Source organism: Thalassophryne amazonica, chromosome 17, assembly GCF_902500255.1.
Source record: "Thalassophryne amazonica chromosome 17, fThaAma1.1, whole genome shotgun sequence".
Taxonomy (NCBI): domain Eukaryota; kingdom Metazoa; phylum Chordata; class Actinopteri; order Batrachoidiformes; family Batrachoididae; genus Thalassophryne; species Thalassophryne amazonica.
The window spans coordinates 2,150,488-2,173,453 of record NC_047119.1 but is presented as its reverse complement, the minus strand read 5'-3'; the positions used below and the strand labels follow the sequence as shown (position 1 = coordinate 2,173,453).

Here is a 22,966-nt window from a genome sequence, read left to right as displayed (position 1 = left end):
AGCCCAATTGTAGTTGAGGAGTTGACCTATCGTCATGATAATAAATGTCTTGTTCCAGTGGACATGGCAGAGAGACTGTAAACGTAATAAGTGAGTGATCTGAAACCATTGACGCAAGGGACACAATGTCAATATTTGTGAGTGTGATACCACGAACCATGGTATTTCCACTAATGCGAGTTAAGCATTCAGTTAAGAGCCAATATTTTTAAAGTTCAGGCAGGTTTACATTAGGGTGTGATTCAAGCCGACTCACATTTCAACGAAACGTGGCTCAGAGATGGAACCTACCAAGAAACAAACTTTCCCACAATTTCTCAACCGAAAACCAAACGGTGACCTTGCCAGCGGTCATCAAAGTTCAAGGCAAAAATGTGCAAAAACTGATTTTTCATTAAATTTCCATCTTTTAAGTGGTGTAACATTTAGCGATATCACATCCTCAAGCTAGTTTAACTATCAAATGACATAGGCAGGCAAACTCTTTCATCTTATATACATATTAGGTTGGGGGATCAATGGTGCTGAATATAGGGGTGCTCAAATTCTGGTTATTTTGCAAAATTGGATGTATTTAAAGGCCCATAATCCTTTGCGCCATCGAGACCCCAACCAGGTTTCAATCTTATCAAGAAATATAGGCCCTACTCTATCAAATGCAACTGAAAAAACATTGGGGTCTTGATGGTGCTGGCCATCAGGGGGTGCCACAGTAGTCGATGTGCCTAATTATCAGGAAGTTTAGCGCCACCTGGTGGCCCGCGCCATCTGCCTTTTTTTCTCAAAATTTGCAGGAGTGGATAAACCAACATACTACTTTATATAACAGTTGGCAGAATTTGGGGGACTCCTCTTATATTGATTTGATACCCCTTTAAAATCAGGTCATTGGTCAGACATTTGTCTCTGGATCTGCATCATCTGCAGTACAGGAGTTCATACATGACACTTGGATGTGTCTCAAATTGCCCTTTCCCTTGGCAGACTTGAAGATTTAGGTACGGGAAAAATAACTTCAGGAAAATTATGTTCTATTGAACAGGACATATTCACATGCTTGTTGCCATAGCAACTGATGCCAATACACATGTAAACCAGTATAAGAGGAGTCCCCAAAAGTCTGCAAACTGTTATATAAAGTAGTGATGTTAGTTTATCCACTCCTGCAAAATTTGTTAAAAAGGATGATGCGCAGGCCACCAAGTGGCGCTAAACGTCCTCAAAATTGAACATGTTGAACACTTTGGCGCCCCCTGGTGACCAGTGCCATCAAGACACCAATGTTTTTTCAGTTGCATTTGATAGAGTAGGGACTATATTTGTTGATAACATTGAAATCTGGTTGGGGTCTTGATGGCGCAGAGGGTTATGGGCCTTTAAATACAGCCAATTTCACAAAATGACCAGACTTTGAGCACCCCTATATTCAACGCCATTGATCCCCCAACCTAATTGATCCCCCAACCTAATATGTATGTAAGGTGAAAGAGCTTGCCTCCATAAGTCATCTGATAGTTAAACTAGCTTGGGGACTTGATGGCGCTGAATGTTACACCACTTGAAAGCTGGGAATTTAATGAAATATCAGTTTTTGCGCATCTTTGCCTTGAACTTTGATGACCGCTGGCAAGGTCACAGTTTGGTTTTTGGTCGAGAAATATTGGGAAGGTTCATTTCTTGGTAGGTTCCATCTCTGAGCCATGTTTCATTGAAATCTGAGTCGGCTTGAATCACAGCCCACCTGATCCTTAAAAAAAAAAAAGTTGGCTCTTAATTCTCAAGATGGATATGTTGGCACACTCTCACAAGCGCCACTAGCTTAGCTTATGACGAGCTAAAAGTGGACGCTCTCTTTTTGGCCGAACAACTTTCCACAGTTTCTGGGTATTCTGTGTTAGTATGCACCCGCGGCCAACGTGCTTGATGAATTCCTGTGCAAAAAGTAGTTCCCAGATAATTCTGACATATTCCTGTGAGATAATGAGGATATCGCATCTCAATTAATTCTAAAATTTACCAGTAATAAAATTATAAAGATAACTTAAGTTTTAAGAGTGGCCATAATAAATATTTAAGAAACTTAAAAGTTTATGAGCATTGTAAACATTGACACTATGGAGTTTGATGCGGAAGAGTTCAGAAAGATACGAATGTTTTGATGACCGTTTACAGTTGGTGATGAAAGACTTGGGTGTTAACTTGGTGTTAAAGTCAGAACAAGAAGCTGCACTGAAAGAGGTCTATCTGGGACAAAGAGATACATTCTGTGTGTTTTTGCTCAAACGAGAGTGGCACACTGAGTAGGATGGTTTAAGTGGTGGGGCGAGCTCAGTCTGTGGGTGCGAGATATCCCACAATGCTAAAATAGCAGAGATGTCTGTCCAGTGAGAGCGGCACTCTGAGCAGGGTGGATATTTGGCTCTGTATTTGACTTTTTACCATTTTTGGAGTGGAAATAGGCAATGGGGCAGCGCTGCCTCATTTGAACCCCTGCGTGATATCTTGACATTTGACCACTGCATCACTTCTTGCGGAAAGATGGTGTACTTTTTTGTCTGCAATCACTGAAGCAGTTGTGAAAAGTGGAATTTTTTTTTTTCGGTTCCCAGTGGAGAAGGGAAGATGAGGCAAAGGGGGAGAGGTCATGTCGGTAAGTTTTAGTGAGATTTAATGTGAATAATGATAATGGGGCTGTCCCCGGTGTTCTGATGAGATGTCATTCCTGTTGAGAGGCCAGCCGTCCGCAAAACTGTGCATGCACAGTTCTCTCTAGCCAGACATTCACACCTCCCCGCGTCAGGTTGACGTGCCTCTCTTTAATGCATTGAACTCCCTGACCGAGAAAAGAAAATACAACAAGTGGCTTTGCAATTTTAAAAACTTAAAATTTGCATGTGTACGCTGTATTTACAGCACAATATTGTGGGGATGCGGAAGTGTCGATTTACGCGATGAGACACACAATTCAACAAGACCTCACATCTCAACAGAACACCGGGTATACAATTTTTGCATCACATGCTCTTTCATTTAACCCCTTTATCGCCTACCTACAAATGAGACTATGCTGCGCAGTTGAGCCCAGAATCAATAAGCATAATCCAAATCACCATCAGAATAGATAAACCTTACAAATACCCTTTAAAATTTTCATACCCTGTCAACTCATCTCTTCTAATGTAAAAGTAAAACGAGGCTACCCCGCCCTTACGCGATGTGCTACGTGTTCCAGTGGACGAGACAAAGACACTGTAAACTTAATAAGTGAGTGATCTGAAACCACTGATGCAAGAGACACAGTGTCAATATTTGTGACCTTGATATCATGAATGAGGACCAAATCCAGGGTATCTCCACTAATGTGAGTTAAGCAATTTGGTTATGTAATCATTTGACTTTTCACTGTTTTTAGATTGGAAATGGACAGTTGAGTCCAGAATTAATAAGCAGAATCCAAATCACCATCAGAATAGATAACCCTACAAATACCCTTTAAGTTCTTTCATATCCCTTTAAAATATAAAAGCAAATTGCAAAAATAAAAAAGCAAATTTTAAAGTTTTATTGTTGGTTTATAAAATTGTTCATGGACTGGCACCTTCCTACCTGGCGGACTTGGTTAAGCCCTACGTACCTGCGAGGCCCTTGCGTTCACAGGGCTTCTGTGTGTTCCGAGGATGAACAAGAAGTCTGTGGGGTATAGAGCCTTCTCCTACCGTGGTCCGACTCTTCGGAACAGTCTACCTGCTATTATTCAGCAGTCTGACACGTTGGAGACTTTTAAATCAAGACTTGAAGACCCACTTTTTTAGACTGTCTTATTAATTTAATTTGTTTGTGTTTGCTTTGTAATTTCCTTTTATTCTTCTGTGTTTTATCTTTTTATTGTGTTTTTCTTGCTTTTAATTTTGATTTTAGATTAATTTGTGGTGTTGTGAATTGTGTGAAGCGCCTTGGGGTGACTTTGTCGTGAGTTGGCGCTATATAAATTAATAAATTAAAATTTAAATTGAATGGAGGCTGCCCCTGACATGATGTTCTACATGTAAATGGACTGCATTTATATAGTACTAATCCATCAGCATCAGACACTCAAAGCGCTTTACAATTATGCCTCACATTCACACAAACTCACTCACACACCGGTGCCGGGGTGCTGCCATGTAAGGTGCTCACTACACACCAGGAGTAACTAGGGGATTAAGGACGTTGAGAGGAAAAAAATGAATTTCATCCATGTGCCAGCTGCAGCCACAGCTGATGAGTCAAGTGTGGTGTTTTCTCGCTCCTCATTGGCTGAGCACCCCTGACTACTTTAATTAACATTGGGTGGAATGGAGATGGTCAGAAAATGTGTAGGTCAGATGATCTCCAGGAGCACAGCCTTACGTAGAATGATCAGAAATGGTGAACCCTGTCTTAAAATCGAGACATTTCCACACATCCTGTATAAGAAGCTGCAGTTGTATATGTTTTACCTTTCTAAATTGTTGTCATGATCTTAGGCTGTTGCTGACTTGGGTTGGTCACAGCCCACTCTGATCCAGGAGAAGGCCATCCCTTTGGGCCTGGAGGGCAAAGACCTGCTGGCTCAAGCTCGAACTGGATCTGGAAAAACTGCATCGTATGCGATCCCTGTTGTGCAGCGCATACTCACCTCTAAACAGGTGCAAATAGTAGTTACACACAGCTGCACACAGTATTGATCATTTAAAATGTTTTTTTCTTGGAATCATGTTTTCATGCCGTGCTTAGAACTATTGTTTTTTGTTTTTCTTCTTTCCTTTTTCTTTTGTTATGCCAAGAAAATGTTCTTTCCTGTAGATTTCACTGTGTCTACAGTGTACTGGCTCAGTGGTCAGTATACAAAGAAGGTTCATCATTAAGCATCTATGAAGACTCAACTTCAGGACATTGACATTTAGAGATTTGAATGTTACATAACATACAAATGGTCACATTTTTGTCAGGCAAAGAAAGAATTGTTTTTTGTGCACCGTGGTAGTGTTACATTTTTGTAATATTCATTATATTTGAGAAATATCAAATAATTTTTAAAATGAGTTACACTGCAACGTTTGGGAAGCACTACTGTGTCAGCCAAGGGAGAAAAAGGCTCCACTGTGTTTCTCTCACATAATTAAACGACTATTTATGTAAAAGGTTAAGAATTTGTATAACATTCTAGAACCGTTGCTATGACAGATTATGAATTTGTAGTTTTTCTCTTTAATGTACACTTCATCAGCTCTGCTCTCTGAACTCATGTCCTTGTGGTTGCTGGTGTTATCTTCAGAGTGTTCGTGAGCAGGATGTCCGAGCGTTGATCCTTGTTCCAACCAAGGAGCTGGGACAACAGGTTCAGACTATGATGCGCCAACTAACTGCCTACTGCTGGAGGGACGTCAAAGTGGCTGATATATCTGGCAAGGCCGACTTATCGACACAGAGGTTAGTTGGTTCAGGAGTCGAGGCTTTTAAAGTGCTGTTTGGATGTGCAGTGCATCCAGAAAGTATTCACAGTGCTTCACTTTATCCACATTTTGTTATGTTACAGCGTTATTCCAAAATGGATGAAATTGATTTTTTCCCTCAAATTCTACACACAGTACCCCATAATGACAATGCAAAAAATGTTTGAGATTTTTGCAGATGTATTAACAGTAAAACAAACTAAGAAATCACACATCCATAAGTATTCACAGTCTTTGCCATGAAGCTCAAAATTGAGCTCAGGTGCCTCCTGTTTCCACTGATCATCCTTGAGATGTTTCTACAGCTTAATTGGAGTCCACCTGGGGTAAATTGATTTGATTGGACATGATTTGGAAAGACACACACCTGTCTACATATAAGGTCCCACAGTTGACAATCAGAGCACAAACCAAGAATGAAGTCAAAGGAATTGTCTGTAGACCTCAGAGACAGGATTGTCTGGAGGCACAAATCTGGGGAAGGGTACAGAAACATTTCTACTGCTTTGAAGGTCTCAATGAGCACAGTGGCCTCCATCATCTGTAACTGAAAGAAGTTCAGATCCACCAGGACTCTTCCTAGAGCTGGCCGCCCGTCTAAACTAAGAGATCGCGGGAGAAGGACCTTAGTCGGGGAGGTGACCAAGAACCTGATGGTCACTCTGTCAGAGCTCCAACATTCCTCTGGAGAGAGGAGAACCTTCCAGAAGGACAACAATCTCTGCAGCAATCCACCAATCAGGCCTGTATGGTAGAGTGGCCAGATGGAAGCAACTCCTTAGTAAAAGGCACATGGCAGCCCACCTGGAGTTTGACAAAAGACACCTGAAGGACTCTCAGACCAGGAGAAACAAAATTCTCTGGTCTGATGAGACAAAGATTGAACTCTTTGGCGTCATGTTTGGAGGAAACCAGGCACCATCCCTACAGTGAAGCATGGTGGTGGCAGCATCATGCGGTGGGGATGTTTTTCAGCAGCAGGAACTGGGAGACTAGTCAGGATTGAGGGAAAGATGAATGCAGCAATGTACAGAGACATCCTGGATGAAAAGAGAGCATATCTCACCCATATTGGCCTCTCTTCATTGGCTTCCTGTTAATTCTAGAATAGAATTTAAAATTCTTCTTCTTACTTATAAGGTTTTGAATAATCAGTTCCCATCTTATCTTAGGGACCTCGTAGTACCATATTACCCCATTAGAGCGCTTCGCTCTCAGACTGCGGGCTTACTTGTAGTTCCTAGGGTTTGTAAGAGTAGAATTGGAGGCAGAGCCTTCAGCTTTCAGGCTCCTCTCCTGTGGAACCAGCTCCCAATTCAGATCAGGGAGACAGATACCCTCTCTACTTTTAAGATTAGGCTTAAAACTTTCCTTTTCGCTAAGGCTTATAGTTAGGGCTGGATCGGGTGACCCTGGACCATCCCTTGGTTATGTTGCTTTAGACGTAGACTGTGGGGGGGTTCCCATGATGCACTGTTTCTTTCTTTTTTTGCTCCGTATGCATCACTCTGCATTTAATCATTAGTGATCGATCTCTGCCCCCGTTCTCGGCATGTCTTTTTCCTGGTTCTTTCCCTCAGCCCCAACCAGTCTCAGCAGAAGACTGCCCCTCCCTGAGCCTGGTTCTGCTGGAGGTTTCTTCCTGTTAAAAGGGAGTTTTTCCTTCCCACTGTGGCCAAGTGCTTGCTCATAGGGGGTCGTTTTGACCGTTGGGGTTTTTCATGGTTATTGTATGGCCTTGCCTTGCAATGTGGAGCGCCTTGGGGCAGCTGTTTGTTGTGATTTGGCGCTATATAAGAAAAAAGTTGATTGATTGATTGATTGATTGATTGAAAACCTGCTCCAGAGCGCTCTTGACCTCAGACTGGGGCGACGGTTCATCTTTCAGCAGGACAATGACCCTAAACCCACAGCCAAGATATCAAAGGAGTTGCTTCAGGACAACTCTGTGAATGTCCTTGAGTGGCCCAGCCAGAGCCCAGACCTGAATCTGATTGAACATCTCTGGAGAGATCTGAAAATGTCTGTACACCAACGCTCCCCGTCCAACCTGATGGAGCTTGAGAGGTGCTGCAAAGAGGAATGGACCAAACTGCCCAAATATAGGTGCACCAAGCTTGTGACATCATATTCAAGAAGACTTGAGGCTGTAATTGCTGCCAAAGGTGCATCAACAAAGTATTGAGTGTTGTGTGTGAATAACCCCCCCCCCCCCCAAACCTTTGTGTAGGGGGGAGTTATGTAGGAATCTCCCTATCTATCAGTGTTCTTTAAATGCCATTCCTTTTATAGCAGTTGGTTGATTTCAGTGGAACTCCACTTAGTAGCGCACAAAATGAAGATGTGCATTAAGGTAAAATAATTTGGGTGTATGTAAAGTTAAGTCCACAACTGTTTGTGCAAAGTTGTCAGAAAGTGATGTGAGCTGGAAAATGCTGTTCTGTGCCAGTCTTGTCCAAGCAGCCCAAATGTGCTCAGAGTGACATGACTCTCGTGCCATGGAGGAACTCAGATATTTTCATCTGCCACTAATTGAACAAAAAATGCATAAAGCACAGAATAGATTCTAAGATTTGAGTCACATAATGCTTATGATCTGTTAAAGGATGTGTTTATTTGTTTGATGATGATACGTTGGTTGATGTCTTGTGTTTTGTTTGACAGACCTCTGTTAATGGAGAAACCTGATGTGGTTGTGGGTACACCATCCCGTGTGCTGGCCCACCTCAACGCCCAAAACTTGGTCTTGCGTTCATCCCTTGAGACATTGGTCATCGATGAAGCTGATCTGCTTTTCTCCTTTGGTTTTGAGGCAGACCTTAAAAAGTTGTTATGGTCAGAACACACCTTCTGTTATTTATTAGTTTTTTTTTTAATTTTTTATTAGGTTGATTTAGTTTGAATATTATGTATGCATAATCCATCTATTAGGTTTCATTCAGACTGCCGGTTCAAAATAGATTAGTTTCAAATCTGATTTCACCGACTGCCTGTGCTTTATATATTTATATATTCAGGGTGTCAAGGTCCACAGATTTCACAGTTCGGTGCAAGTTTGGTTTCTGAAAATTCTTCAAATATTTATACAACCCCTGGCAATAATTTTGGAATCACTGGCCTCGGAGGATGTTCATTCAGTTGTTTAATTTTGTAGAAAAAAAGCAGATCACAGACATGACACAAAACTAAAGTCATTTCAAATGGCAACTTTCTGGCTTTAAGAAACACTATAAGAAATCAGGAAATATAATTGTGGCAGTCAGTAACGGTTACTTTTTAGACCAAGCAGAGGGAAAAAAATATGGACTCACTCAATTCTGAGGAATAAATTATGGAATCACCCTGTAAATTTTCATCCCCAAAACTAACACCTGCATCAAATCAGATCTGCTCGTTAGTCTGCATCTAAAAAGGAGTGATCACACCTTGGAGAGCTGTTGCACCAAGTGGACTGACATGAATCATGGCTCCAACACAAGAGATGTCAATTGAAACAAAGGAGAGGATTATCAAACTCTTAAAAGAGGGTAAATCATCACGCAATGTTGCAAAAGATGTTGGTTGTTCACAGTCAGCTGTGTCTAAACTCTGGACCAAATACAAACAACATGGGAAGGTTGTTAAAGGCAAACATACTGGTAGACCAAGGAAGACATCAAAGCGTCAAGACAGAAAACTTAAAGCAATATGTCTCAAAAATCGAAAATGCACAACAAAACAAATGAGGAACGAATGGGAGGAAACTGGAGTCAACGTCTGTGACCGAACTGTAAGAAACCGCCTAAAGGAAATGGGATTTACATACAGAAAATCTAAACGAAAGCCATCATTAACAACCTAAACAGAAAAAAAACAAGGTTACAATGGGCTAAGGAAAAGCAATTGTGGACTGTGGATGACTGGATGAAAGTCATATTCAGTGATGAATCTCGAATCTGCATTGGGCAAGGTGATGATGCTGGAACTTTTGTTTGGTGTCGTTCCAGTAAGATTTATAAAGTTGACTGCCTGAAGAGAACATGTAAATTTCCACAGTCATTGATGATATGGGGCTGCATGTCAGGTAAAGGCACTGGGGAGATGGCTGTCATTACATCATCAATAAATGCACAAGTTTACGTTGATATTTTGGACTCTTTTCTTATTCCATCAATTGAAAGGATGTTTGGGGATGATGAAATCATTTTTCAAGATGATAATGCATCTTGCCATAGAGCAAAAACTGTGAAAACATTCCTTGCAAAAAGACACATAGGGTCAATGTCATGGCCTGCAAATAGTCCGGATCTTAATCTTTGGTGGAAGTTGAAGAAAATGGTCCATGACAAGGCTCCAACCTGCAAAGCTGATCTGGCAACAGCAATCAGAGAAAGTTGGAGCCAGATTGATGAAGAGTACTGTTTGTCACTCATTAAGTCCATGCCTCAGAGACTGCAAGCTGTTAGAAAAGCCAGAGGTGGTGCAACAAAATACTAGTGATGTGTTAGAGCGTTCTTTTGTTTTTCATGATTCCATCATTTTTTTCCTCAGAATTGAGTGATTCTATATTTTTTTTCCCTCTGCTTGGTCTAAAAACGTAACCGTTACTGACTGCCACAATTTTTTTTTTCCTGATTTCTTGTAGTGTTTCTTAAAGGCAGAAAGTTGCCATTTGAAATGACTTTAGTTTTGTGTCATGTCTGTGATCTGCTTTTTTTCTACAAAATTAAACAACTGAATGAACATCCTCTGAGGCCTGTGATTCCATAATTTTTGCCAGGGGTTGTATAGTAGTTACAGTCTGAGCAGCAGAGAGCTGCCGTCACACAGATTAACACTGAGACGTGTAAAGTGTTAATATAATAAGTGTAAATATAAACTTTTTTCATTAAAAGTTCACTTAATTGGATTACATCTCTTGTCATTCACATTGGAATGAATTTACAGTGCAGCATGTTAAGTGTTTTATTATTTTGTTTGTTTTCTATGTCAGAAAACCAGTCAGTATCCGGTGTGAGCACCATATACAGTAGTGTTCAGAATAATAGTAGTACTATGTGACTAAAAAGATTAATTCAGGTTTTGAGTATATTTCTTATTGTTCCATGGGAAACAAGGTACCAGTAGATTCAGTAGATTCTCACAAATCCAACTCTCAAGGCTATGAAATTGGGCTATTAGTAAAAAAAAGTAGAAAAGGGGGTGTTCACAATAATAGTAGCATCTGCTGTTGATGCTACAAACTCAAAACTATTATGTTCAAACTGCTTTTTTAGAAAAGGGGGTGTTCACAATAATAGTGTGGCATTCAGTCGGTGAGTTTGTCAATTTTGTGGAACAAACAGGTGTGAATCAGGTGTCCCCTATTTAAGGATGAACCCAGCACCTGTTGAACATGCTTTTCTCTTTGAAAGCCTGAGGAAAATGGGACGTTCAAGACATTGTTCAGAAGAACAGCGTAGTTTGATTTAAAAAGTTGATTGGAGAGGGGAAAACTTATACGCAGGTGCAAAAAATTATAGGCTGTTCATCTACAATGATCTCCAATGCTTTAAAATGGACAAAAAAAAAAAGACGTGGAAGAAAACGGAAAACAACCATCAAAATGGATAGAAGAATAACCAGAATGGCAAAGGCTCACCCATTGATCAGCTCCAGGATGATCAAAGACAGTCTGGAGTTACCTGTAAGTGCTGTGACAGTTTGAAGACGCCTATGTGTAGCTAATTTATTTGCAAGAATCCCCGCAAAGTCCCTCTGTTAAATAAAAGACATGTGCAGAAGAGGTTACAATTTGCCAAAGAACACATCAACTGGCCTAAAGAGAAATGGAGGAATATTTTGTGGACTGATGAGAGTAAAATTGTTCTTTTTGGGTCCAAGGGCTGCAGACAGTTTGTGAGACGACCCCTAAACTCTGAATTCAAGCCACAGTTCAGTGAAGACAGTGAAGCATGGTGGTGCAAGCATCATGATATGGGCATGTTTCTCCTACTATGGTGTTGGGCCTATATATCACATACCAGGTATCATGGATCAGTTTGGATATGTCAAAATACTTGAAGAGGTCATGTTGCCTTATGCTGAAGAGGACATGCCCTTGAAATGGGTGTTTCAACAAGACAATGACCACAAGCACACTAGTAAACCAGAAAAATCTTGGTTCCAAACCAACAAAATTAATGCCTCGCAGATGTGAGGAAATCATGAAAAACTGTGGTTATACAACTAAATACTAGTTTAGTGATTCACAGGATTGATAAAAAAGCAGTTTGAACATAATAGTTTTGAGTTTGTAGCGTCAACAGCAGATGCTACTATTATTGTGAACACCCCCTTTTCTACTTTTTTTTTTTTTTTACTAATAGCCCAATTTCATAGCCTTAAGTGTGCATATCATGAATGCTTGGTCTTGTTGGATTTGAGAATCTACTGAATCTACTGGTACCTTTTTTCCCATGTAACAACAAGAAATATACTCAAAACCTGGATTAATCTTTTTAGTCACATAGCACTACTGTTACTCTGAACACTACTGTACAACACATCTCCTTCATATAGAGTTGATCAGCAGCCAGATGCCATCCAATGTGAGCACTCAAGTCAGTTACAATGACAGATTGCAGTCAGGTTGAGACCCCGATGAGGTTGATGAGCAGCAGATGAGCTTCTCTGAGACGGTTTCTGACAGTTTTGCAGAAATTCTTTGGTTCTGCAAATTGTTGCAGCAACTGTCCGGGTGGCTGCTCTCAGACCATCTTGGAGGTGAACATGCTGGATGTAGAGGTCCTGGGCTGGTGTGGCTCCACATTATCTGTGGATGTACTGCCAAATTATCTGAAATGCCTTTGGAATGCAGCTTATGGTAGAGAAATGAACATTTGATTCACGGGCAACAGTTCTGGTGGACATTCCTGCAGGCAGCATGCCAACTGGACTCTCCCTCAAAACTTGGGACATCTGTGTCATTGGACTGTGTGATAAAACTGAACATTTCAGTGGCCTTTTATTGTGGCCGGCCTAAGGCACACCTGTGCAGTAATCACACTGTCTAATCAGCATCTTGATCTGCCACACCTGTGAGGTGGGTTGGATTATCTCAGCAAATTATTGTGCTTCCAAATCCAAGATTGCTTCTCCAAATAACCAGGATGAGAGCAGTTTGGACTATCAAGGGAACGTGTTACCACACTGATGTGGTGTTTGGTCTCTTCCCACATGTGCACTCCGCTAGGAGACTGGAAATGGATAGTTCCAGGATACCTTTGTTGTAGACTTTGCTCCTGTTGAAGCTTCTAGGAAGACTTGCCTGTATTCTCATCAGCCTGTCTTCTTCTTCTTCTTCTTTGTCTTTCGGCTGTTCCCGTTAGGGGTCGCCACAGCAGATCAATCGTTTCCATCTCACCCTGTCCTCTGTATCTTCCTCTGTCACACCAACCACCTGCATGTCCTCTCTCAGCACATCCATGAACCTCCTCTTTGGTCTCCCTCTTCTCCTCCTGCCTGGTGGCTCCATCATCAGCATCCTTCTCCCTATATACCCTGGGTCCCTCCTCTGCACATGTCCAAACCATCTCAATCTCGCCTCTCTGACTTTGTCTCCAAACTGTCCCACCTGAGCTGTCCCTCTGATATGTTCATTCCTAATCTTGTCCATTCTTGTCACTCCCAAAGAGAATCTCAACATCTTCAGCTCTGCCACCTCCAGCTCTGCCTCCTGTCTTTTTGTTAGTGCCACTGTCTCTAAACCATACAACATAGCTGGTCTCACTACTGTTTTGTAAACTTTACCCTTCACTCTTGCTGATATTCTTCGGTCACAAATCACTCCTGCCACCTTTCTCCACCCACTCCACCCTGCCTGCACTCTCTTCTTCACCTCTCTACCACACTCTCCATTACTTTGAACAGTTGACCCCAAATATTTAAACTCATCTACTTTCACCACTTCTACTCCTTGTAACTGCACTATTCCACTGGGCTCCCTCTCGTTCACACACATGTACTCAGTCTTGCTTCTACTGACTTTCATTCCCCTTCTCTCCAAAGCATATCTCCACTTCTCCAGACTAGACTCAACTTGCTCTCTACTCTCACTACAGATCACAATGTCATCTGCAAACATCATAGTCCATGGGGACTCCTGTCTGATCTCATCTGTCAACCTGTCCATCACCACTGCAAACAAGAAAGGACTCAGAGCTGATCCTTGGTGTAATCCCACCTCCACCTTGAATGAGTCTGTCATTCCGACTGCGCATCTCACCGCTGTCACACTGTTTTTGTACATGTCCTGCACTACCCTAACATACTTCTCTGCCACTCCAGACTTCCTCATACAATACCACAACTCTTCTCTTGGCACCCTATCATAAGCTTTTTCTAAGTCCACAAACACACAATGTAACTCTTTCTGTCCTTCTCTGTACTTTTCCAACAGTATTCTCAGAGCAAACATTGCATCTGTAGGGCTCTTTCTCGGCATGAAACCATATTGCTGCTCACAGATCTTCACCTGTTTTCTAAGTCTAGCTTCTACTACTCTTTCCCATCACTTCATGCTGTGGCTGATCAGCTTTATGCCTCTGTAGTTACTGCAGCTCTGCACATCACCCTTGTTCTTGAAAATAGGAACCAACACACTTCGTCTCCACTCCTCAGGCATCCTCTCACTTTCCAAGATTTTATTAAACAATCTGGTTAGAAACTCTACTGCCATCTCTCCTAGACATTTCCATGCCTCCATTGGAATGTCATCTGGACCAACTGCCTTTCCACTCTTCATCCTCTTCATAGCAGCCCTCACTTCTTCCTTGCTAATCTCTTTTACTTCCTGATTTACTCTCACCACATCATCCAGCCTTTTCTCTCGCTCATTTTCTTTATTCATCAACTCTTCAAAATATTCCCTCCACCTTCTCAGCACACACTCCTCACTTGTCAGCACATTACCATGTGCATCTTTTACCACCCTAACCTGCTGCACATCCTTTCCAGCTCTGTCCCTTTGTCTGGCCAATCGGTACAAGTCCTTTTCTCCTTCCTTACTATTCAACTTCTTGTACAGCTCGCAATATGCCTTTTCCTTTGCTTTTGCCACTTCTCTTCTCGCCTTACGCCACATCTCCTTGTACTCCTGTCTACTTTCTTCATCTCTCCGACTATCCCAAAACTTTTTTGCCAACCTCTTTCTCCTTATGCTTTTCTGGACCTCTTCATTCCACCACCAAGTCTCCTTGTCTTCCTTCCACTGTGCAGATGTCATACCCAGTACTGTCCTAGCTGTCTCCCTCACCACATCTACAGTACTTTTCCAGTTGTCCAAAATTGCTTCCCCTCCAACTAGTGCTTCTCTCACCTGCTCGTTAAATTTCACACAACAGTCTTCCTCCTTCAGCTTCCACCATCTGATCCGTTGTTGAGCTCTCACTCTCTTCTTCTTTACCTCTAAAGTCATCCTACAAACAACCATCCTATGCTGTCTAGTGACACTCTCTCCTGCTACCACCTTACAGTCTGTGATTTCTTTTAGCTTGCATCTCCTATAAAGAATGTAGTCCACCTGTGTGCACCTTCCTCCACTCTTATATGTTACCCTGTGCTCCTCCCTTTTCTTAAAGTAGGTATTCACCACAGCCATTTCCATCCTTTTTGCAAAATCAACTACCATCTGTCCTTCCCCATTCCTATCCTTGATACCATATCTACCCATTACTTCCTCATCACCTCTGTTCCCTTCACCAACATGCCCATTGAAGTCTGCTGCTATCACCACTCTTTCATGCTTGGGCACACTCTCCACCACCTCATCTAACACACTCCAGAAATCTTCTTTCTCCTTCATCTCACAGCCTACCTGTGGGGCATATGCACTGATGATATTCATCATCACCCCTTCAATTTCCAACTTTACACTCATCACCCTGTCAGACACGCGCTTAATCTCCAACACACTTAACATACTCTTCCTTTAAAATGACCCCAACACCATTTCTCTTCCTGTCCTCACCATGGTACAACAACTTGTACCCACTGCCGATGCTCCTGCTCTTACTTCCCTTCCACTTGGTCTCTTGCACATACAATATGTCTACCTTTCTCCTCTACATCATATCAGCCAGCTCTCTCCCTTTACCAGTCATACTACCAACATTCAAAGTCCCCACTCTCATTTCCACCCTTCTAGTTTTCTTCTTCTCCCGCTGTTCATGGCAACGTTTTCCTCCTCTTCTTCGTCGTCTTCGCCCAGCAGTAGCCCAATTTCCACCAGCACCCTGTTGGGCAATAGCACCGGTGGCGGACGTTGTTAACCCGGGCCGCGACCGATCCGGTATGGGAATTCGATTCTGAGTCTGCATAGTGGGGTTGGCTTGTTTTACGCCGGATGCCCTTCCTGACGCAACCCTCCTCATTTATCCGGGCTTGGGACCGGCACTCAGAATGTACTGGCTGCACACCCCATGTGGCTGAGTTATTCTCATCAGCCTGTCCAGTTCATAATCCTGCTTTCTCATGGCAGCGGTATACAAATCCAATATTATGGTGACCTGTGGTCTGATAAACGGAGATTATTAGATTTGAACATGTACGGTCACTGTCCATAATTTGCATATTAACTGTGCATATTATAGTTTGTCATTTTAATTAACTTGTATGAAAATCTTTTGTGTGAGCAGTCACTTGCCAAAGATCTACCAGTCATTCCTGATGTCGGCTACATTCACTGAGGATGTTCAGGCCTTAAAGGAGCTGCTGCTGCACAATCCTGTAAAGTCACTTCTGCTTACGTGTTTCAGTTATTACTTGTTGACTGAACGTTTTTTTCTTGCAGAAGATATTGGTGTGGTCTAAGAGTTCTTTCTGGGTTGTCTCAGGTTGTCCTGAAGCTTCAGGGCTCTCAGCTCCCTGACAGCAGTCAGTTGCACCAGTACAGCATTAAATGTGCTGAGGAGGACAAGTTCTTGCTCATTTACACGCTGCTGAAGTTGCAGTTGATTCGAGGCAAGACTCTGCTGTTTGTGGGCTCATTGGAGCGATGCTACAAGCTGAAACTCTTCTTGGAACAGTTTGGAATTCCTGCCTGCGTGCTCAACTCGGAGCTGCCGGTCCAGTCCAGGTGAGAAGAGGTTTGAGTATTGTGTTGTTGTGAAACCCTGTGGGTGGGTGCTTTTAAAAGTGATTGTGGACATTCCTATTGCCTGTTTGTAGAGACATTTAAAAACCCAGTGATACTATTTACTGCCTTTCTCACCTACAAAGTCCCCATATATCAGCTTGTTGGGTGGGACTTGGGTGGCACTTCACCTCAAAACAAGGATTTGTGCAGACGAGGTTTCATTGTTGGCAGTTTAGAACCTGTGATAATACCATCATCTTTGGTAATGCTGGGACCTAAACCAAAAACTAACTTGTGGCTGCTGGTGCGAGGGCCTGGTTGTATCTTCTGAGAGCCTGACGGCACTGGGCCCTTGGCTCCAGCTTGTGTTTGTAGAGGTCATTTCATGGTATCCACTAGGGATTGGACCAACCCCGGATCGGTATCAGGTTCCGATGCAACGTAATTCACGTATCAGAAAATACCAATCCAACCCGCAAAATTTTCCAGTACTGGAGAAGAGCCACTGTGAATTCTCTCAACTGCTGCTGTTTGCTCTCTGCTTGTTTACTGCTGAGTGTGAGGAGGTTTTCTGAAGTCCGGCTCTTTGAGAGAGCTCTCTTCTGCAGTGTTCTAGCTGCAGTTAGTGGCAAATTTCTGCTCAGCTCTCGGGTTCAAATTCTGTTTTCAAGCACGTATTTTCAAAAAAATGTACTGAATTGTTGCTGAAAATGGGTGCTTAAAAGTTAGCCGCTTCACTGTCCCGAGGCTGTAAAACGCTATGAAAAACAGGTCAGTGTGCAGCTGAGAAGGACAGCGAACAGAGATTGTCTGCAGAAAGAGAAAAAAGTCTCCATTAAAATCCTGCACGTGAGAGTCGCTGATGATACATTTATTTTACAGTTGAAAGGCTTCTTGTTTCCAAAAAGTTCGAAGTTGCGCAGCATGAAAACAGTGAGAGAGAAAGAAAGAGTGAGAAAGACAGACGGAGGGAGGGAGGGAGGCAGAGAGAGGACTTAGTTTTTAATTTTTACTTGCTTTGACAATGTAAACATGTCTCCCATATCAGTAAAGCTCCACTGAAATTGAAAATTCAGAAGTAGAGACAGACAGACAGAGTGCTGTTTTTTCTCTTTAAGTCTATAAAAATAAGGCTATAAAAGTCTATAAAAAAATAAAAGTACTTAATACTTTCACCAAAACATCAAATCTAGTCTTTCATCTTAGATTCACCTTCTGGCAAATTGTAGCTGAACTTTAACGCCTCCTTTTTAAGAAAATCCTCATATAAAATCAACAATAATGATAATAATATTAAAGCAAACAGAGTTCTGGTATTGGATTGGAAGAGTATCAGTATCAGCAGATATCCAAATTCAGGTATTGGGATCGGATCGGAAGTGAAAAATTGTGGATCGGTACATCCCTAATATCCACCTAAACATATTCAAAATGAATACGTCATCATTGAAAATTACAGCACAAAAGTTTGAGAGGTAAAATGCATTTTACAGCATAAAATTTATAATATATACAATAAATATCATTCATGGGTTGACTTCCCAATTAACACAATATGAATATAAAGTGAAAAACATGACGCTTGCTTCCAAGCACCAACCTTGTAATAAACAGTCATCACTGATGTTGAGTGAAAGAACCCCTCACCAAAACCAAAAAATCTACTTGATGGACCTCTAAATCTGAAAGGATTACAAAAATAATTTAGAGGCATTGTAATGACCTGAACTGGAACACTTTTAGCACTCAAATTGATATTTAGAAATAGTTTTTTTTATGCCCCCTGTCACAGGTGATGTGTGGAGCAGGACAGAAAACTGAAACTGAATATTCCACCAGGATCGTCAGCAGACAAAACGCTGTTTGACTCAAGAATTTATTGATTTTTTTTTTTTTCACCCGTTCCCGGGCGTTATGCCCCAGAATGGTTGAAGAAATCAATAGAAAAATGTGAGATTAAACAAAGTTCAGCCATTGCTGCGATTGTTTTGCATATGCATTTGTTTGAACCCAGAAGTCGAATTCACATCCCACGTGACATCACAACAAGTGGATTAGATTCAGATACAGACATATACATGCTTTTGTTGATAACTTCATCCACAGTGTACCTAGTATTTGAGAATTTAGAAATCTCTTTTGCATTCATTGCTTCTGAATTCCATAACATTTAGTACAACTGCATAATAAATATATGTATATAAGTGTCAAATTGACAACATGTTAAACAGATCATATGTTTTGAGCTGCTCTTCCAGTCATATCTACAGTGCTATGGAGTAAGAACATGTTCCTGTTGTGGCTTGCTTGTGGCTCCACCAGGTGTCACATCATTACCCAGTTCAACCAGGGCTTGTACGATTACATCATCGCCACAGACGAACAGAGTTTGGCGGATCCCACTGCTGTGCCCCAGACAAGTAAAACCAAAGGCAAAGCAGCAAAGGGGGGAAGGTGAGTTAAATTGGGTCATTTTAAAACTTGTCTGCTTGACTTCATTCAGTATGAGGTTTTTCTTCAGAGTGTCATTCATCTGTACTTTATAAGTGTTTGAAAGTAGACATCTAAAACGGAGCTTGACAGAAAACGTGTACCCCAAAAGTACTGAAAACAGACTGGTGACCATGTTTGTCGAGTCAGTCTTAAAGAACAGCATTCTTTTCAGCCCACTGTGTCCAAGTACAAAGTGCACAGTTATGTACAAACGCACACTGGTTTCAGTGTACAGTAGTGTTCAGAATAATAGTGCTATGTGACTAAAAAATTAATACAGACTTTGAGTATATTTCTTATTGTTACATGGGAAACAAGGTACCAGTAGATTCAGTAGATTCTCACAAATCAACAAGACCAAGCATTCATGATATGCACACTCAAGGCTATGAAATTGGGCTATTAGTAAAAAAAAAAAGTAGAAAAGGGGGTGTTCACAATAATAGTAGTGTGGCATTCAGTCAGTGAGTTTGTCAATTTTGTGGAACAAACAGGTGTGAATCAGGTGTCCCCTATTTAAGGATGAAGCCAGCACCTGTTGAACATGCTTTTCTCTTTGAAAGCCTGAGGAAAATGGGACGTTCAAGACATTGTTCAGAAGAACAGCGCAGTTTGATTAAAAAGTTGATTGGAGAGGGGAAAACTTATACGCAGGTGCAAAAAATTATAGGCTGTTCATCTACAATGATCTCCAATGCTTTAAAATGGACACAAAAAAAAAGACGCGTGGAAGAAAATGGAAAACAACCATCAAAATGGATAGAAGAATAACCAGAATGGCAAAGGCTCACCCATTGATCAGCTCCAGGATGATCAAAGACAGTCTGGAGTTACCTGTAAGTGCTGTGACAGTTAGAAGACGACTGTGTGAAGCTAATTTATTTGCAAGAATCCCCCGCAAAGTCCCTCTGTTAAATAAAAGACATGTGCAGAAGAGGTTACAATTTGCCAAAGAACACATCAACTGGCCTAAAGAGAAATGGAGGAATATTTTGTGGACTGATGAGAGTAAAATTGTTCTTTTTGGGTCCAAGGGCCGCAGACAGTTTGTGAGATGACCCCCAAACTCTGAATTCAAGCCACAGTTCACAGTGAAGACAGTGAAGCATGGTGGTGCAAGCATCATGATATGGGCATGTTTCTCCTACTATGGTGTTGGGCCTATATATCACATACCAGGTATCATGGATCAGTTTGGATATGTCAAAATACTTGAAGAGGTCATGTTGCCTTATGCTGAAGAGGACATGCCCTTGAAATGGGTGTTTCAACAAGACAATGACCCCAAGCACACTAGTAAACCAGCAAAATCTTGGTTCCAAACCAACAAAATGAATGCCTCACAGATGTGAAGAAATCATGAAAAACTGTGGTTATACAACTAAATACTAGTTTAGTGATTCACAGGATTGATAAAAAAGCAGTTTGAACATAATAGTTTTGAGTTTGTAGCGTCAACAGCAGATGCTACTATTATTGTGAACACCCCCTTTTCTACTTTTTTTACTAATAGCCCAATTTCATAGCCTTAAGAGTGTGCATATCATGAATGCTTGGTCTTGTTGGATTTGTGAGAATCTACTGAATCTACTGGTACATTGTTTCCCATGTAACAATAAGAAATATACTCAAAACCTGGATTCATCTTTTTAGTCACACAGCACTACTATTATTCTGAACACTACTGTATCTTTAAAAAAATAAATGAATAGAAAAAGGCCTAATGGAGTGTCATTTGGGCCAGTTGTCAATGTTATGATGTTTTTATTAGCAATGCAGTCGTCTTTGTACATGTTTATTAACTGCTGATACAAACATTCTGTTAACCAAATTTGAATTTGCTTGAGCATTAATAGACTCACGAATTGAGCTGAAACCAGTTTATTTACGGATATGATTTTCTGTCCCAGTGCATATGCTCTGTTATTTTAGGTAATTTTCTTCTTCTCTTTTCTTGTTAAAGTGTCTCAAACCAATTAAAAACAAGTGTGTAACTTCTCCAAGGCTTCTCTAAAACATGGGGCTGTTGTGGCTGCATACTGACTTTAGTTTATGAATGATGTGTTCAGACACAAAGATAAGGAGTATGGAGTCTCCAGGGGTGTTGACTTTCAGAATGTTGCAAACGTCATCAACTTTGATTTTCCAACAATTGTAGAATCCTACATTCATCGAGTTGGAAGGTAAGAACAGTTATTGTTACACTGAACTAATGAATCTAGTGTCCCTGGCTGAAGTGTGGACCACTGGTCCTGCTGTCGAGCACAACAAAGCTCTTAACACTGGTGGTGTGTGTATACCTTTTCTTGTAGAACGGCAAGAGCAGATAACCCTGGCACCGCGCTGTCTTTCATCTCTCACACTGAGATGGTTGTGCTGTCAGAGGTGGAGGAGGCCCTCAAAGGAGGTAAACACAAACCTTTTCTCACTTTAGTCCCAATTTATTCACTTTTCCATTTGAACTATGTCTATTTGAACTCTGCGTAGACTGGTGCATTTTGGTTAACCTTTACATGAGGTCAGGTCAGTCCTGGGAGCATCCATATGGTACCCAAGCATCCAGGACCCAGTGTGGATCATCTGGGGCCGTGGATGCAGCAGCACATTACCACAGCTGACCTGCACACAACTACATCAGTGGTGTAACTGTCCAAATATAGAAATACCTGACTGTGCTTTTGAATAATAAAAACAGGTTGGGTGCACTCATTGAGCAATAAAAGGATATTAAAATAAAACCTCCAGTGTACAGGTGTATCTCAAAAAATTAAAATAGTGTGGAAAAAGTTCAGGATTTTTTGTTTGTCAGGTATTTCAGAGCACAAATTTTATGTATTCTAGTTTCAATACATAGAAACTAAAATGTTGCAGTCATTTTATATATATATATATATATATATATATATGTGTGTGTGTGAGAGAGAGAATTACAGCCTTCTCCTCCAAAAAAAAAAAAAAAAATGCATGTCTCAAAATTTTTGAAAATTCATGTAGTATAAACACCATGTATTTCTCAAATGTGGTTCAGTTCACACAAGCCCAACTATGGGGGAAACAGATGTCCAGAAGACACTCGCAGACACTGAGGTTAAGCCACAGAAGGTCATGAATCTATAGTAGGAAACGGTCCTGAGACGTCCCGTTAAACATTTTAGGTTCTGTTGCAGTACTGCTGTGATTAAAAATGGAGCCATCTGTCTGTTGTCCACGGACAAGAATTTCAGTCAGCAAACTGGACCAGGTGAAGGACTTCTGGCTTTCATTTATTTACAGATTAAACACACAGTAAACTTAAAAAAAAAAAAAAAAGCAGTAAAGTGAAGACTTGATCTAATTAGCTTGTAAATGATCTAAACACCCCTTTATATAAATGGACAAAAGAAAAACTCCTGTGCAGCAGATACACCACAGGTTTACACAAACAGAAGCTGCTGTTCGTGGTTGGAAAAGACCACATTTATACTGATCTTTAGAAAGTGTATGTTTACATTGTTTGTTTTTTGTTTAGATAATGAAGATTGTGTTTTAAAGCCTTATGAATTTAAGATGGAAGCGATTGAAGGATTCAGGTACAGGTGTCGGGTAAGTGTCCTCTTCAAATCAAAGTTTAGTGTCTAACCAGAAAATAAGTGTTTTATTTTGTCCATTTGCACCATCTGGACCTGGACTCTCTGGACTTGCCGTGTTAGTTACACTAAGACGATGACATTCTGGTGTGATCCCAAAGTTCTCACTTCTTTGGAACAAAGGCCGTCTGCAGTTTTCAGTGACGTGGTCAAATATTAGATACCAAACTGTGCCGACTAAGGTTGACAAAAAAACATACTCTGATATTCATCGATACGAAAAACTGGTATTGAGTTTCATTCACCTTTGCAGCAGTGTTGATGTAAACGGTGCCGTC

The 22,966-nt window shown here is 41.2% G+C and overlaps 1 protein-coding gene across 1 annotated transcript in view; it reads left to right on the top strand.

Moving 5' to 3' along the window:
* ddx56 (DEAD (Asp-Glu-Ala-Asp) box helicase 56) overlaps window positions 1–22,966 on the top strand; it is a 33,731-nt gene that overhangs the window by 7,256 nt on the left and 3,509 nt on the right. The window contains exons 2-10 of the mRNA XM_034192663.1: window positions 4,506–4,667; window positions 5,297–5,451; window positions 8,139–8,309; window positions 16,130–16,220; window positions 16,328–16,569; window positions 18,892–19,023; window positions 21,132–21,245; window positions 21,375–21,469; window positions 22,571–22,644. Coding sequence (XP_034048554.1) covers window positions 4,506–4,667; window positions 5,297–5,451; window positions 8,139–8,309; window positions 16,130–16,220; window positions 16,328–16,569; window positions 18,892–19,023; window positions 21,132–21,245; window positions 21,375–21,469; window positions 22,571–22,644 — 1,236 coding nt within the window. The remainder of the gene's footprint in view (window positions 1–4,505; window positions 4,668–5,296; window positions 5,452–8,138; window positions 8,310–16,129; window positions 16,221–16,327; window positions 16,570–18,891; window positions 19,024–21,131; window positions 21,246–21,374; window positions 21,470–22,570; window positions 22,645–22,966) is intronic.